This window comes from Leuresthes tenuis, unplaced genomic scaffold (genome assembly GCF_036924035.1).
Source record: "Leuresthes tenuis unplaced genomic scaffold, fLeuTen1.0.hap1 SCAF_19, whole genome shotgun sequence".
Lineage (NCBI taxonomy): Eukaryota > Metazoa > Chordata > Actinopteri > Atheriniformes > Atherinopsidae > Leuresthes > Leuresthes tenuis.
Window position 1 is genome coordinate 9,430,607 of NW_027325373.1, and position 17,318 is coordinate 9,447,924.

At 40.0% G+C, this 17,318-nt stretch overlaps 1 protein-coding gene across 1 annotated transcript in view; it reads left to right on the forward strand.

Annotated features, from left to right (window-relative positions):
- Positions 1-17,318, forward strand: part of bcr (BCR activator of RhoGEF and GTPase) — a 79,110-nt gene that overhangs the window by 26,332 nt on the left and 35,460 nt on the right. The window contains exon 2 of the mRNA XM_072371766.1: positions 16,777-16,961. Within this exon, the coding sequence (XP_072227867.1) occupies positions 16,777-16,961 (185 nt within the window). The remainder of the gene's footprint in view (positions 1-16,776; positions 16,962-17,318) is intronic.

The window sequence follows — 17,318 nt, forward strand, 5'->3', positions numbered from 1 at the left end:
TCCCTCCATGTCCCTATAAGTAATATATGTTTTCAGGTGCATTTTTTGCACAGGAGCAAGACATCTGTTAACTTGTGTAAGGACAATTTGTGTTAGAGGCCAGTTCTATTCTTGATATCTCCTCACAAAGCAAAGCATAAAAGAAATAAGTGTCCTAAAAGAACCCCGTGCTCCAGTTCAGTTTCTAACCTTTATCGATGCAATAAAAACAGGGAGACTTCTCAGTTGATCCCAAAATGGCAAATGTACATCGCACTCCACGTTTAATGGGTTGTTGTTGCGAAAAGTTGACATGATGGATAAAAAGTACTTGTACATGATGTTGCTGTTATTTCTCTCTCTCATATAAATCCAAAACTGTGTTTAGAAAGATAATATTCAAATCCATCCCTGTTTGAGAAGTTTGGGTAGCTTCACTTTTCTGAAATTATATTGAATGGTTGGATGGATGGATTCATGGAAAGCCATGCTCTTCTTTTTGAAGAATTGCCCATCTTGAATGTCGACTGAGCATTTTTATTCCCCCAGAGAGTGTTACCATTGCACCACTGCATTTGTTATATAACCTACTTTACTATTCCAGCAAAGTGTTAGTCAGGAGTTTACTTAAAGTTACCTTACTATCCATTTATACTGCAGCGGTTACTAAAGCTGGGGCTTTAGCTCAGGGAAAGCTTCGCCACACACGCAGCATAGGCCAAAATAGCAGATTAGCAACATTACTTTACCTTAAGTGCTCTTACTCATGTGCAAAAACTGCCAATTTCTATTTAATTCACTAAAGCCAGCCATAATGCAAATAGAAATTAGTTCTTGTCTATGGAATTTTTTTATTTTTTTATTCAGGCGGCAATCCAGTATTTCCTTTACAGTAACCTTGGGAAGGCTGGCAAGAAACCAGAATAAAGGAAAAGGGTTAGTTATCATTTAGTTTAGGGTAATTTATATTCATACTTTCTTTTTTCTGCTTTGGTGTGTGTGTGTGTGTGTGTGTGTGTGTGTGTGTGTGTCTTTGACTGTGTGGAGGAGCGGGACTCCATTTGTGTGGGTGGAGACGCATGAAACACAGCACAGGTGAGACACGGGTGTAGTGGAAATAACAGTGCTTGAGTTGGTATCAGCATGATAAGTAAATCTATGTGCACCAAAAGCTTCCCGTTTCCATGGAGATGATGAGCAAGGACAGCTGTTTTGTCTTTGCAACAAACAAGATAGAGTTGGACCTCTCGGAATAATTAACGGTCCAAACCACAAGAAATGGAATGCAGTGTGTTGATTCATTTGTCATTTTTTAGAATTCACTTTAAGTTAATGGCACAGCTTTCATTTTTATTTATAATCAGTTCTGAAAAAACTGAAAATGAGCCTAAAATTTGAATTAACAGAGAACAATTATTAAGTAAATTAGATTGAATAGCAAATAGATAGCGCTATCCTTTCTCCACAACTAATTGAACTCATTTTACTAGTGGGACTGGATAGTGTAGTGGTATGATTGCTACCTTCTGTGTGGGAGAACTGGGTTCAGATCCCCTGCATGAAAGGTACTACCTCCTTAGGCAGGACTCCTTTACCCTATCTGCCTACCTGTAAGTCGCTTTGGATGAAAGTATCTACCAAATGCATAAAATTTTTTATTTGTTTTTAGTCTCCTGAATGTAATTTTTGTTCCCCTCATTTCTGCTTTTTAGATTGTATTACAAACTCCTCTCGTCTGGGTTTTGAGAATGTTCAGGAAAACTGGGATTGGCATTTTTCCTTGATTTGTTACAATTTTACCGACAAAACAATTACCTCCTTGTTCAAGAAGGTGGTGTATTCTTTTTGCATGCATTATCTGAAACATACAGTGTGTCTTCAACAGAAACATGGGTACATATTTGTTTTTGCATGGTGCTTTTCCGCCCTGTTTCGACCATGCTATTTCCCACATTGGCTTGTATTGATATATAGGTGGTAGCTGCTAGTATGGCAAGGAGACTTTGAGTGATTATGGTAATATTGACCCTGCATGTATTTTCAGAGGGAATCGCAAAAAAAAGCACACATACAGTTCTGTTACACAGGTCTACTCAGAGTTTCCTGTGTGTCTCTGCTTGGTCCTGTTGCCAGGGCGACTGTGCCTGGGATAAACCAGTAAATACCTATGAGGATGTGGGAGTGGGAGTGAGGGACTGAGAGGGGGTTGCTTCGGTCAATCCGGCCCGTTCATCATGTTTAAATGCAACCACAACAAGACGCTGCTAGCTTGACTGTATCTGTTGGAATCAACCAAAACTCATTTAGTCCTCCAAAGAGCTGGTGGGAAGATGTTTAACAAAACCAGCTGAGAAAGAAGCATTGTTTGTTTTTTTCCCAATTGATGTAGCTACCAATCTTAGGATGGAGACAACAGTTCTTTAGAGCATTGATGAGATCTAGCAGCTCAGATAGCAACATGGCTCTTCCTGACTGGCTCCTGTTGTAGATGCTGCTGAGCTGAGCCAATAACCTTCAATAGACAGCAGCAGCCAGACTGCCAGAGGAAAAGAGTTAATTGAAATGACAGTCTGTGTGGAATCTGTCTTTCATCTATCTAATTATTCGCTGTCCTCATTTGGTGAAATTATCCTTGTGTGCTCAGATGAATGTTAAAATCTGAGAGCCCGCTGGAGGTTTTTTTTTTCTTTGCTATACTGTGTACATTCTCTTCTATGTCATGAGTGATGGAGTGTGATGATGATACAGTATAGTATGTGTGGGGGTGGATGAGGCATATCATATAAGTGTGTAGGTTTTAGAGTAATCATGGGAATGTGTGAGTGTGGAATTCAGGTAATTGATGCTGGGATGGTTGAAACAGTCAGACTGGCCCATTGCCAGTGCAGAGAGAGGGAAATGAGAGCAAGGGGGAGGAAAAGAAGATTAGAGCAGAACTGATATTGGCCACAGAAATTCCATGGCAACCACTCTGGATGAGAATGGACTGAATGGATGTTGACAGCTAACCTTATGGTGGAATGCAGCCTGACAGTTTACACGATCCTTGAAGTCTGCTGTGAAGTCAGCATGCTTGATTTTGTCAAGGATTTCTTAAAAAGCTGCAGCCTAAATAGATGCCAAGTAGCCAATGATAAGGCAAGCAGATGCTGATCGATTCACGAGACTAAGAAACCAGCATTCACAAACCTCTGTTTGCCAATTTCAACCTGTAAATAAGCTGTTTTTTAGAGTAACGTGAATGAAATCCACTTATGTATCGTGACAGGTTACCTAATCATAAATGAAATTTGCTTCCTGTTAGTTGTGGTAACCCAGGCAACAGTTTCCCTGGAGACAGGTTTTGGCAAATCTCCATGGTCTGTTTAGCAAAGTCTTAACGTGTGTCCCCTGAACGGCCCCAGCATAAAGCAGCAGTTTATTGCCCTAAGCAGTGATGATGCGACGGCTTGTGTTTGACCAGAGATTAGTCAGACTGGAACCTTTTGTGCTTGTTCTGCTGTTTGCGAATGATAAGCGCTGCTGCAGGCCATGATGTCTGAGTAGTTGGGAGGGGGGCAAAGGATGGGAAAGGATTGAGTTATACCGAGGGAAGGCTTGTCTGGTTCCTTTTAGCAAATTTCACACATCAAACTTATATCAGTTGCCATTTTCTAAATGCCCCCGAGTGTTAAAGTTTTTCATTGCGAGAGAAGGGGAATATTGCATATTCATGCATAAGTATAAAGAAATAAGTTGTGTGAACTATCCCATTTGGTTAACAGTTTTGAATGTTCCCAATTCATGCTTTTCCTATCTTGTCAATAATCTCAAGATTTTTTTTTCAGATGCAAATAGTCAAAACATTAGGATGACTAGGAGTACCTGTTAGCCAGTTACAGTTACAGTTACAGTTACAGTTACAGTTACAGTTATGTGAGGGCAACTGCAGGTCATGAGAGAGGCACAAGTACACTTGTTTGTTGTTTAATTTGGTTTCATGGAGACAATCTCACACCAGGAGCGGGATGGTAACATCAGGACTCAGGGGACTGTAGTGTGTGTGTGTGTGTGTGGGGGGGGGGGGGATAATGCTGATGGGAGGTGAAATAATGCCAGGAACACACACTGACTGTTGACTCCTCTATGAAATAAAAGATTGCACCTATGCCTGATAGAGTAATTGAGCATTCTTGCTACTTTGCCTAAGACTTTATAGCCTTGTGCTTCTCTAGAGAGAGAAAGTGGCTCCTCTTGGTTGTTTTGATGAGGCTATTCATGTCCTCCTGGGAAACTGAACATGGCAGTATGCCTGTGTAGTTAATTGACTGGTGAAATTCCTTGGAATTTAAACAATTTAAGTCAATAATCTACGTGTGTCTGTAGCTTTGCATTTAAATTACCAAGCTTTTGACAGTTTAGGATTTGGATTGCATATGGCTGATGGAGACTGCTGTGCTGCCTAACAAAATTTCCATTATGAAAGGCTTTTGTGCCTCTAAATTTCAAATCCTGTAATGAAACCTCAAAGCTGTGTTTAGAAGTTCCTCTAGAAGCGCTACTCTGGGGCACAATTTTTGTTTTGAGTGCTGTAGTTACAGTATTATATTCCCTTGAATGGCAATCAACTCTAAGCATCTGCCTGTCATACATCCCTATTTGTGACCTTTAATTGATTGTTATACATATATATTTTTTCCTCACTTTCAACGTTGTCTCCAATCAAATCAAAGTGGTATCTATAGGTTTTCACTCTGTCGAAAATGTGAGGTATTTAGACTGCTACCTATAAAACTCCTGCTGTCAATAAGTCTGGAATTCTTTCCACACACAGACAGACACTCTAATCCCTGGCCACTAGTCAAACCCTCCAAACCACACGTATTAAATCTTAAAACCAGATTTATTCAACAGCAGACACCCATGTGTTATCCTTTTGTTAAGATTTCAGAACTGGCATATATATAGGGATTTTTTTTTATGGCATTCAGCTCTTTCCAGTTGATGCTTTCATTATTGCCTGAACTAAGCTTGTGTTTTAAGGAGCATTGCGCGTTGCCAATTGCTGATGAGGGCCGCTGGATGTTCTAGCTGGTGGTTTTATTGATTGACAGAGTGATATTGTTTAGTAATTGGATTTCTAACCCCCTCCACGCATACACAGACAGAGGCAAAGACTGCATGTGACTTTTGTCCTCACTTCTCCAGTGCGTTAACCTCTAACCTTTCTTGAGTGTTGAGCATTGAATGGCTCCAGCTTCCTGCAGTAGACACATAAACACATTCAGAAACCTGTAATTGTCTAACAGCGATTTTTAAAGCTGCATGTTCAACCTTTTCGTTTGCTGAGTCAACAACATGGCTATATAAACAGACAGTGTTAGTCATAACTAATAACTAATGTTATGACTAATGACATTTCCATCAGTCTTAGCTTTACTTTTATTTAGTGCTAATTAGGAACAAAGATGGATAACGTAATAGTAAAGTCTAATTGAATCAACACTGAAATGTCAACAGCTATAAATGCCGAACTTACAATGATGTCTGACGTTGAAACAGAATGGAGAGAGTTCATTGTGATTCATGTTGATGAAACATTGATTTTTCAAGCACAAGCTGACATTTTATCAATATTAATTCAACCGTCATCTAAAAAAGTCAGTCTAAGCTACAGTTTGGTTAATTTGATATTGAAACAATGTTTTCAAAGCAGCTTCAATTCAGTTATCATCTGAAAGGAATTTTGTATTAATTTGTTCCCAGAATAAGAGACTCTTTCACTTTTTTGTGTTGGAACATATTATGCTCAACATTAAGCTAAAGTTACTGACAACAGACCTTTCCAAAGACCAAGATATGACACACAAAACAACAAGGAGTTATTAAGGTCAAAAAGGGGAGAGACCCAGTCCTCGTTCCTTCACTTTCCCTCATCTCTCTGTTAAGCAAGTAGCAGTGACCACCTAGCTCTGGACCACTGGACCATTTGCTTGGCTAGATTATCCCTAAATAAAAAGGGACTCTAACATGTAATCGCACAGGACTCACTAGTTTAATATAATTGGTTTACCTTCTGAAGCCAGGCTCAGAAAAAAAGCAAGAGATGGAGGCTGAAAGTCTCCCTACCCTCAACTGAAGTCAGCATTTAGGAGGAGAGAAGAGGACACCAATTTCAAATATCAACTTGATATCGACGTTTAAGTATCTGTACAACGTCCCCCATGTTCTCTTACAAAATCGGTACAAAATAATGTGACTGTCTATCACAGGAGCCGCTAAGAGAGAAAATTGTGGAGCTAGATTCACCTGGGCACAGTTAATGTTGACTTTAGTATTGAGGCATGGTAGAACTTGATTGTTTTTTTTACTACTGATTTTCATGAGTCATAGACATTTCCAGATAAGTATCTGCCTCTTTTTTATTCTATTAAATCACACTCTTAATCTTTTTAGTAAAGTTTATCCAGACCTTATCGTGCTAGTATATGTAAAGTCATTTATTTCTATGGGCTTGCCTCTTTAATGATCTCAACACCTTGATGAGTTTTGTCAAATGCCAATACCCCCAAATTTATTAGCTCGGTTAAAGAAAATTGACTTCTGTCAGAGACATTAGAGCATTCAAAACCCACACATTACTTATGACGGGCAGACGAGTTATTTTCCGAAAGCCATGAAGACTTCAGCTGCAGCTTTAGTGTAGATGAATTAATGAGACTCCACTGACACAAAAACACGCAGTCATCATGGTGCTCATAGTGCATTACGGAGCGTGTCAGGGAGCTGAGGTCTGCCCCCGAGATTTACTGCTGTGGTGAGATTGCAGACCGGCTCCTGCAAAGGCCAACTTGGAAAGGAAATTAGAGTACAGCAGAGACACACAAAAGAGAGAGAGATGCTGAGAAAAGATAGTGGGGGGTGGGGGGGTGGGGGGGGTGGGGGGGGACGACTTAAAGAAGAAGGGAAGTCCTCTTTTTGTATGATGAGAAAAAAGGGTGTTTTTCTGATGATTACTTATGCGGGGGAATAGACAGCACTGAAACCATGCTGTCTGTCTATCTATGATAAGATTCTTGCAGTCTTTCTCTTGCTGACTGAGGAGCGTAAAGCTAAGCATCTTTATTTTTCTTCACAGTGCTTTGCTTGTAAAGAAACGCTTTCTAATGAGCCCCACCAAAAATCCAGTGCGGAGCTGGTGATTTAACATGCTGTAATATTAATCAGAGTGTCTGTGTGATTTTGCAGCAATTTGAACACTTATTTCCCAGATAATGCCTCAGGGGTTGGGATAATGAGTCCCTTTCTTAATGACTTTTGCAGTTGACGGAGGAGACACGGCAGGCGCTTATGGAATCAAAGGTTTGTCTGGCAGAGTAAGGATAGAGCGACGTGTGTGTTTGCTGAGTGTGTGTCTACAGAGAGAGGAGGGCACCTCTTGAAAAAGTCTTGCAATGAAAGGAAGCGGCGACTGTAATGAGAGACAGAATAAGAGAGCTCCAGACTGAAGTACTGAGAGGAGAAAAGCAGCAGAGGATGTAAAACACTGTGTGAGGGACGCTGGCAAAAACGCACAAGATTTAACATATTTTGTGTGTCGATATTGAGACACATCCTTTCTGTTGCATTAGTCGGTTTCAGCCAAGCTTTAGCTGTCAGAAAGACATTTCAAATCAAATCAAATTGTATTTATATGGCACCTTTCATACTTTAAAAGCAACACAAAGTGCCTCACAGAGGCTAAAAACAACAATGATAAAACGTACCAACCCTCCCACCCCCATAAATACCCAGAGAGACACGGAGACGAACAGACACACGCACTCACACACAAACACATAAACTCAGACCCACTGCACCTATCGGACAGAGACATGGCCGGGCACCCAGACCTAAGGCAAGGAAAAAGCCACCCTTGGGGGCCGACCACACTGAGAGGGCTCCTGGGCCACGACCACAGGGAGCGCTGCCACAGAGACAGTCTCGACCCAGGGCAGACAAGAGGCCCCACACCAAGGTGTAGAGTCCTCCAGCCACCCGGGCCAGAGCAGTCCACAGAACAGCACCCCCGTCAGTGGACCAAAAGCAGCTCCCAGTGTGGTAGGCCCCCATGAGGAAACACTAGAACTAAAAACTGAAAGATTAAAACAGTTAAATAATATAAAAGGGTGTAAAATGAACAAAATAGATAAAAAGCTTTTCAGCTCATATTGTTAAAATGTCTAACTAAAACATGGAGTTAAAACATGGAGTTAAAACATGAAGTTAAAACGTCGAACTAAAACATGAAGTTAAAACATCTAACTAAAACATGAAGTTAAAACGTCTAACTAAAACATGGAGTTAAAACATCGAACTAAAACATGAAGTTAAAACATATAACTAAAACATGAAGTTAAAACGTCTAACTAAAACATGGAGTTAAAACGTCTAACTAAAACATGGAGTTAAAACGTCGAACTAAAACATGAAGTTAAAACATCTAACTAAAACATGGAGTTAAAACATGAAGTTAAAACGTCAAACTAAAACATGGAGTTAAAACATGAAGTTAAAACGTCAAACTAAAACATGGAGTTAAAACATGAAGTTAAAACGTCAAACTAAAAACATGGAGTTTAAAACATATAATTAAAATAATATAGAACAAAAATTAAATATTGATTAAAAGGAATAAAGAAAATCAATAAAATCAAATAAAAGCCAGATTAAAAAGGTGTGTCTTGAGCCTCTTTTTAAAAACATCAACAGTCTCCAGTTCCACAATCGGGGACCATAATAACTAAAAGCTGCCTCCCTGTTTTAGATCGAACACGTGGTATTGTTAAAAGGCCAGTACCAGAAGACCTCAGGGTCCGTGAGGGTTGATATGATAAAAGTAAGTCTGATAAATAAGGCCCAAGACCGTTAAGACATCTAAAAACGAGTAAAAGAACCTTGAAATTGATCCTGAAACGTACGAGGAGCCAATGGAGCGATTTTAAAACTGGTTTAATGTGCTCCCGCCCTCTGGTCCTTGTCAGCACGCGTGCGGCTGAATTCTGGAGTAGCTGAAGATTAAAAATACTCTTTTTTGAAAGACCAGAGAGCAGGGCATTACAGTAATCTAAACGACAAGAGATAAAAGCATGCATCAGCACCTCCGTGCCTGAGAGAGAAATGGGCGGACTCTGGCTATATTCTTAAGATGGTAAAAACCTATCTTTGTTATGTTTTTGATATGTGGAATAAAACTAAGCTCAGATTAAAAAATCACGCCCAGATTTTTTACAGTTTTAGATGGTTTAAGATTTTGTAATTTTGTTAAAAGTTTCTCTCTCTGGCCTTCAGGACCAGTGACTAAAACCTCAGTGGTTGAGCTGTAGGAAGTTCACTGCCATCCATGACTTGATATCTAAAATGCAGTTAAAAAAGGGCATCAAGTGGCCCTGTGTCATCAGGAGACGCAGCGATGTACAATTGCGCATCGTCAGCATAGTTATGAAAGCTGATGCCGTGCCTCCTGATGACATCCCTGAGGGGAAGCATGTACCGATTAAAAAGAATTGGACCTAAAATTGACCCCTGGGGAACCCCACACTTGATCTCATGCATCCGTTAGGAACATATATCAATACTTACAAAGAAGTATCGATCTGTGAGGTAGGAAGCAAACCAGTTAAAAACAGTACCAGAGAGGCCGACCACATTCCTCAGTCTGTTTAATAAAATTTGATGGTCTGTATCGAAGGTGGCGTTAAGATCCAATAGAACCAGGACTGTAAGTTTATGATTATCTAAGTTGCACCTGGTATCATCCAAAATCTTTAAGAGGGCTACTGTGGTTCCTCCTAAAACCAGACTGATACTTTTCTAAAATGTTGTTCATGTTTAAAAAAGTAATTTACTTGGTTAAAAACCAGTTTTTCTTATATTTTACTTAAAAATGGTAAGTTGGATACAGGCCGGTAATTGTTAAGAATGTTTGGGTCTAAATTGCTCTTCTTCAGAAGGGGCTTCACCACCGCTGTTTTATAAGAGGTGGGGAAGACACCCATCTTGAGAGAGCAATTCACAATGTTTAAAAGCTGTTCCTCAAAGAATCCATAAAATTTTTTAAAAAACATTGTGGGAATTGGGTCTAAAAGGCAGGTTGTAGGGTTTACCTGGGAGAAGGCTCGACCAAGTGTCCTCGCATCAACCAGGGCAAAACTCTGCAGTGTTTCCTCAGGTAAAAGCAATGATCCAGGTGTGGCGACGGCTAAAACTGTTGAGATAAAAGACTGGATCTGATGTCATCAATTTTACTCCTGAAGTGATCTGCAAAGTCCTCACAGAGAGTACCTGATGTTGTTTTGTGGGATCTGCTAAAATTACTGTTAGTTGAAAGATCAATGGTGGAGAAGAGAAATTTGGCAGCGTTTTTTTATTGTCAGAGATCAGTTTTTTGAAGTGGGAAATTATTGCCTGTTTGAACAAAAAACAGTAACACAGAAACAGTTCCGATTAGTGAAAATGTCTTACGCTATTTCTTACCTTTTACATTCTGTGAGGATTTGTCAGCCAGAATAAAAAAAAGAAAAAAAAATCATAGTAATTAAAAATTTGGCGCCTGTATGAATAATTTAGCGCTTCTGACAGCATCCCCTGGCGAAATCTTCTAAACTGTGTAAGAATGAGGTTTATGCAGAAAGAATTATATTATGTAAAGTGTCAAGACATATCTAGGAATTTGAAAGAAAGTGAACCAGATTTGCATCTAAACCGAATGGATTTTTTATCACGCCATGTTCTGCCTTTGCACCATGTTTCATGAAATACAGCACTCTAGTTTTTATGTCATTTACGTCTCCCGCTTCACGCTCATTTTCCTTATAAGTGTTGGTGTAAAGAGATGAGATGCCACACAACAGAGTAACTTTCCTCTTCATCACATGAGTGAACTGTATAAACACGGTTTTAGTTTCTAACTCTATACAAATAAAGGGAAGCATCAATTATTAAAACACTTTAAATATTTCATAACCCACACACAAAGCCTGGTTGATAGTAATAAATATCACCAGTTATTCAGTATTGTTATAAAAATGATCATTTTGAATCTGATTTAGTACTTTAATGCTTTTGACTGATCAGTGTATGATGTAGTGACAGTAAGTACTGCAGGTGAATTTGCATACCTTCACAGGGTTAAGTACGGTAATTTGCATCTGTTCTCTTCTAGTACAGTAGCTTAGGGAAATGCACAAAATAAATATTGAAAGACCCAAAGCATAAAAGCTTGAATCACTCAAACGCACAGTATGGAGACATTTTCTTGTACCATCCTGTGGTGTCATTTCCAGCCACAGTACTCGCTCTGTCGAATATTTCCTTCCACCTGTTTTTTTTCTTTCTTTCATTCCTTTTATTCTGAGACAAAGAGATGGTTACGTTGATCACTGTAGGGGGCGCTGTTAGTTTTTAAAGGAGCAGCGTCTACGTCTTGGCATTTGCCCCAGCTTTATCACTGAACCCGGGTGCTTCGGCTGCTGGGTCGTTTCCACAGAGATTATCAGCGCTGAGGCAAAGAGATTACCTTCAGTAAACAAATTGGTTTGTTATGATTTCTCATCCCGAGTGTATTGGTAATTCCAGGAGGTGGGAAACAAGGAATTCACTAGCGAAGAGACATCAGACGGCTGCAACTGCTTGTTCATTTGATGGAGGAGAGGTCACTTCAAGTCTTGTGGTATCCCTGATTCTTTCCCTGATATATGAAAAAAGATCTACCAGATAATACACCCTTTCATGAAACCACTAGTCCTACAAAAATGGATCTGTGCAACCACATACAGTCTATACATTTTTATCATTGACACTTTAATTCTGTGAAGAATCTTTTTGGGATTTTGTTTCTGCCATATTGTTACACAAGTGCTTTGTGTGACATCTGCGAAGTTCCCTGTCTCTTGGACCTTCTCAGTCCCTGAACGCATCCAGATTTTTGTGTCACATCACAGATGTTTGGGAGTTTCAGGATTGTACAAAAATGACACCACGTCTGCCCCCTAATGACAAGATACCAATATTTAGCAAATTAACGGCTGTCAAGTGGCTGTGCAGTCGTGGGAGTATTACAGGGGAAAAACTGTGCTCCTATCTGTTTGACGGTATGACTCTCCCCTCAAGCGATGCTGGAGCTGAGGTTTCAGTTTAATTTTCACAGTTTTCCACTTTCACTCGTGTACCCACCCCCTCTCTTTTGTGCGAAATGATCTCTAAATTGGATATTTAAGGGAATGAGGAACACAGGGAAAGCGCTGCCATCCCTGCTTCCTGTCCTGCCCTCAGCTTTTCACAGTTCTGCATTCATACAGTGTATATTATTATTATACAGTTTATCCAGAGAGGGATCCATCTTGTTTATCTCCAGTATCCAGACCTGGGCTCTTCAGTCAGCTTAGGACTTCCAAATCCACTCTACCCTTTCTAGCACACTGTAATGGAGGTTGGGATGAGAGCATTAAAACACCTCCTTTGACCTGTGATTATGTTGCATCCTGTCCCATTCAATAGCCTGATTAAGAAAAATAGGCTGTGGTTGCTGGAGTATAATATCAGTATCCTATGGACTTAGGTGGGGCTTTATGGTAAGCGGTATGCGTGGATGTATTTGTGTGTCTGAAGAAGAGCTAGAGGTATTGTTATAATGGCAGTGTTACGATGACGGGCCTCTTCCGCAGGTTCAATAAAGGAGTCGGCAGCCGGGGCAGATTTATGACTGCCAAGCTAAGGGGGAAGCTTGATGGGGGATGGAAAGGAGGCTCGCTGTTGAGGATATCTTATGCCTCCTTTGAGAGTCACTCCTCTTTTCTCTTTAATTTCATGGCTCTCGGCGTGTTGCATTGTCTCTGCACTCGTTCTTGATTGTTATTCTTCTCTCTGTTTTTATTTCCATCTGAAATTCTTTCTTTCATTTTTTTTTTTTACTTTCACCCCTTTCCTATAGAGAGCTCTGCAGGGTTTTAGGCAATAGTTTATTTCTTTTGTCTGTCGACCGCTCTCTCAGATAAAGTCAGGCGAGCCTTTTGATTTGTTGTATGTGTGAAAATGGGTAAAGCAAATCAATGCTTTATTGTCTTTGCGCTCTAACAGTATGTCCACACACTGTAAACATGACGGAGAGACCAAGAAAAACAGTTGAGACGTGATGCACAGCATAGCCGATAGAGTAAAAGCTGATGGACATACTATAGAGAATAAAAAGCGTACAAGGAGAATGAATTAGTCAGAAACAAAAAGGATGACAGTGAAAAAAAACAGGCTTCTTGGAATAATTTATTTTTTGGTACAAGTCACCTTTTGTACATGGCGGTGCTAAAACAGACTGTAAATCAAACTTGCTGATAAGGTAGAGCTGAAAAACATGCATGTTACCCTTTATAATTCTTCTGTGGTCCTTTTTAGACCTTCAGAGATGACTACAAGGAATCCCTTGTTCAATTCAAAGGTGTAATATGTAAAATTTCTATGGTAAAATGTTTCAAAACAAGTAGACTAACCCTTGTACATTTCGATTTGTTCAGTGACATTGTCTCAAATGTTTCTGACAAAGTTAAGACCAAGAGAAAAAGCTATTTCTCTATGCGATGAAATGTTACATTTTCATCTGTTTGCAATCAGAACAGCCGCCCCCTGCTGGCTGTTAGAAAGACGACAGGTGCAAAAGCAGTCATTTCACTTTTAAGAACTGCACCTTTTGTCCATCTTTTCTATACATTTATGATTACAGATTACATGTTAGCTACAGTAGCTGTGAGGGTAGGTAAATAAAGATAAAGGTAACTTCGCATTTAGCATATTTCATTAGCTAAGACAATTTATGTTTATCACAGTACAGATGTTAGCCGAAAGTGAACAGAATTAATCTCGTCTGTTATCCAAGAATATGATTCTGTTTAAGTTATGTCAGATTTCCATCGACATCGTGAAAAAAGACAAAAGGTCCTCAGATTCTCCACTGAATGCATTAAAACACAAGCCGTTTGAGATATTATGCTTAATTGTGACTTTAATTATGGAGGATCCACAGAAGTTATAATGAGTAAGAACAGCTCGTAGTTCTCATGCACAGTATTGAATCATATAGGCTATTCCTTCAACAGATCAGAGTCACATGACACTGTGATACCCCCGCCGTGCCTGTGATATTGTTTTGGAAAGACCCATGTGTTACCATGGCAGCTGAACACCAGCTATTCCCAGTGCGATTGTAGTTTTCCACCTGCAGTGGGAAAGAGACCTGTTCCCCTCCCAAACGCTGTTTCCATGTAAACATTTTACAGGAATGTGTGTGTCCATAAATATGTGTTTTTCACAGCTTGAAGCAAATTTTGGTGGTTTTGTTCTATGTTAAAATCAATACGTCTGCTGTTTGTATGTGTATCTGTCCTTGCCCTCCTCCTTAGGCATAAGTGTGTTTTTTTTTTACTGTAATATGTTCCTTTTATTTTCCTGTTGTGGGGGATATGGTTTGAGATACAAGAGAGGAGGGCGGAATTAGGCAGCTCAGAGATCATGTGGGTGAAGAGGCCAGCTTTTGGGGCCACAAGAAATGGAAATGCAACAAGCAGAAGATGAAAGTAGAGACAGACAAAGAAAAAATACAGGAGAGACAGACGGAGAAAGTTGCTCAAGGCTGCAATGAAACAAATGTCTAGACCTGGATTAAATCAGATATAGAAAGACTGTATCTTGATGTCTGACAACTGCAGGCTGTGGTAACCCATTAACAGACTCGTAAAATTCAGTCCCTCCCCCACTGGAAACTAGTGCGTGTGCACATACTCTACATGCGCAAAGATCAATGGCAGTAAATGATATGCAGAGATAATCTGGAGATAGGTGAATGCCAGAGTAGGTGAGCATATTAACTGGCTCGTAATGATCTTGACAAATCATATGTATCAGTACATTTGTTTCTAACAGAAAAATTCTGGATTTTTCTGGATAGTTTGTAGCTTTATTTTGTTTTCGTACCTCAGAGATAAACCGAGTCAGAGCTGAATAATATGGCCTTTCATGTATCCTTGTTTTGTCCAGTCTTTACGTCATTATTATTCATGATTTGCAGTTTTTGGTCTATGATTGTTCTCCCTTTTAACCAGAATGTGGTTACAACTGAAAATGTTTGTTTGTTTGTTCAACATGACTGGCCTCAGGGCTGTGTGTGTGGGCGCTAAAGGCATCCCTCACAACAACACAAACGCACACACACGCGCAAATATGCACATGCAGGGTTTCTAGTGATGACATTTCGCCAAGTAAGATATGATTTGAATAAGAAAAGGTCCTGCAGTTGTTCGAGTATTCTGGAGAAACAGCTGGAGGAGTGATTTCTATTAAACGTCAGCTTTTGAGATGTTATGCCGTCTAGCATGAACACGTAGAGGCGGGGTTAGAAATACCAAAAGGAGAAAAAATGCCAGGAGGGTACTCACTCATTTCCCACTTGGTGTTTTTCATATCCACACCCTGTATTTTTAGACAAGCAATAAATCAGTGCCTATTACACTGCTGAGTTTGTTTTGCTTAAATCTTTGGCATTGTGGGAAGAGACTGTTTGCTCCACACAGAGCATTTATGTTGGTCTTCCCCTGGCAAGATGCCATTGGTCGAAGCAGGCGCAGTGGGCAGCACCCACCCACAAGCAGCAGGGAGTACGCTGAGCAAACGGTGGGTGGACTGAAGGTCAGATTCACTTTGGAAACTCTGGACTCCCGCCTCCTATCACATTCTCTCCAGTTTCCTATTAACATAACACAAAGAAAGAGAAATGACTGTCACTTTAATGTGTTTTAAAGGTGGAAAACAAGGCTTACAATAAGGGTTGTATGAAGACTCGACTGTGATTAGATTAGCAAAGAGTGTTGTACGATATTCAGAGATTGATGTATTTCCCTCAGACTGTATTCTCTCATCCTGAAAAAAAGCTGTTTTAACTCTCCTTAACTTGTTCAGTGGAAGCAGCAACTTTAACGTTATTGAATGTAACATCGCAATTGAAGTCATTCCTTGTCAATTTGTAGTTTGTTTGACTCCAGCTCACTGACCTTTGTGTCTTATTCTTTCGGGCTGTCCTACATATCTTTGCGAAGGATATCTCTTATAAGCATTGTCAGAAGCAGTTTGTGCTTGCAGGGTGGCTGTTTTCACACCGAGAAATTGATAGCGCCCACCATAGAAGGAAGCAGGTCAGAGAGGGGTTGCTGAAAATTTCTCTTGAGATGCGTCATTCATTTGAACCTTGAACCAGTTTTTAGTTTGCCTTTTCAAGCGTTTGTATGTGTGTAAGCGTGTCTTTGTGTGGATGCATGAACAAAGATGCAGGAGAAATTCATTTTAAGTGCCCCAGTTTCCTGAGCTGCATTAATTAGTGTTGGAAATTAACTCTGCAGAACTTGGAAACCTTCTGAGAGCAAGAAGGCAATCAGAAAATGTAATGTACAGCCCCCTGTCTTACGAGAGGCTCATGCAGAAAACCACATAATATCTGCATTAAAAGTGAGATTTTTTTCAGCAGCATTTGAGTTATATTTGAACATGTTGCATATTATAACTCTGTCTGTAAGATATGGTTGTATAAGTACAGTTTGAAAGTTTTTCCAGCATTTTTTGCCCGCAAACTTTTGCATTTTACTTAGAATCAACCAGCTGGAATGAAGTCATTAAAGAGTGCTGGTGCCTGTCTAATTTGTGCTGTAATGAATAATGAATTGCAGAACAAAATCAGCAATCAACTGCAGAAGCCTCAATAAACGCTAACTTGGAGTTTGATTTTATTTTTGTCTCTCACAGATGGTCATTTCACCGGGACTCCTCCAACATATGGTTACGATGCAGACCGAGCAGAGGAACAACGGAGGCACCACGACATCCTGCCGTACATCGATGACTCGCCGTCGTCCTCGCCTCACCTCAGCTCTAAGAGCCGTAGCAGTCGGGACACTCTCTCCTCTGGATCGCTGGAGTCCTCTAAGTCGGTCAGTGTGTCATCTCACAGTCTTCTATTAGATTAGAAAAGAGGTAGTTCCTTCTTCTTTTTTAGTAAAAACAATTCTTCCATATTTCGACCTCATTACAGACCTGGAACTGGGTTAATCTATTCTTAAAACAATCCTGCCCTGTCAAAGAGTCATCACTTGGGAAAAGAGTATCTGATCACATTTGAAAGAATTTATGAAGAACAATGTTTGTCATCCCTCATAACCTCAGGAGCAGTCATCTACTAAAGTAACCTGTCCGCCTAAAGTTCTTTTTGCTCAGAGAAGGTATAAGACAGAATTCTACATATCATCCCCATCACTACATCACTGCCTTCATCCTCTTACCCCTCCTCC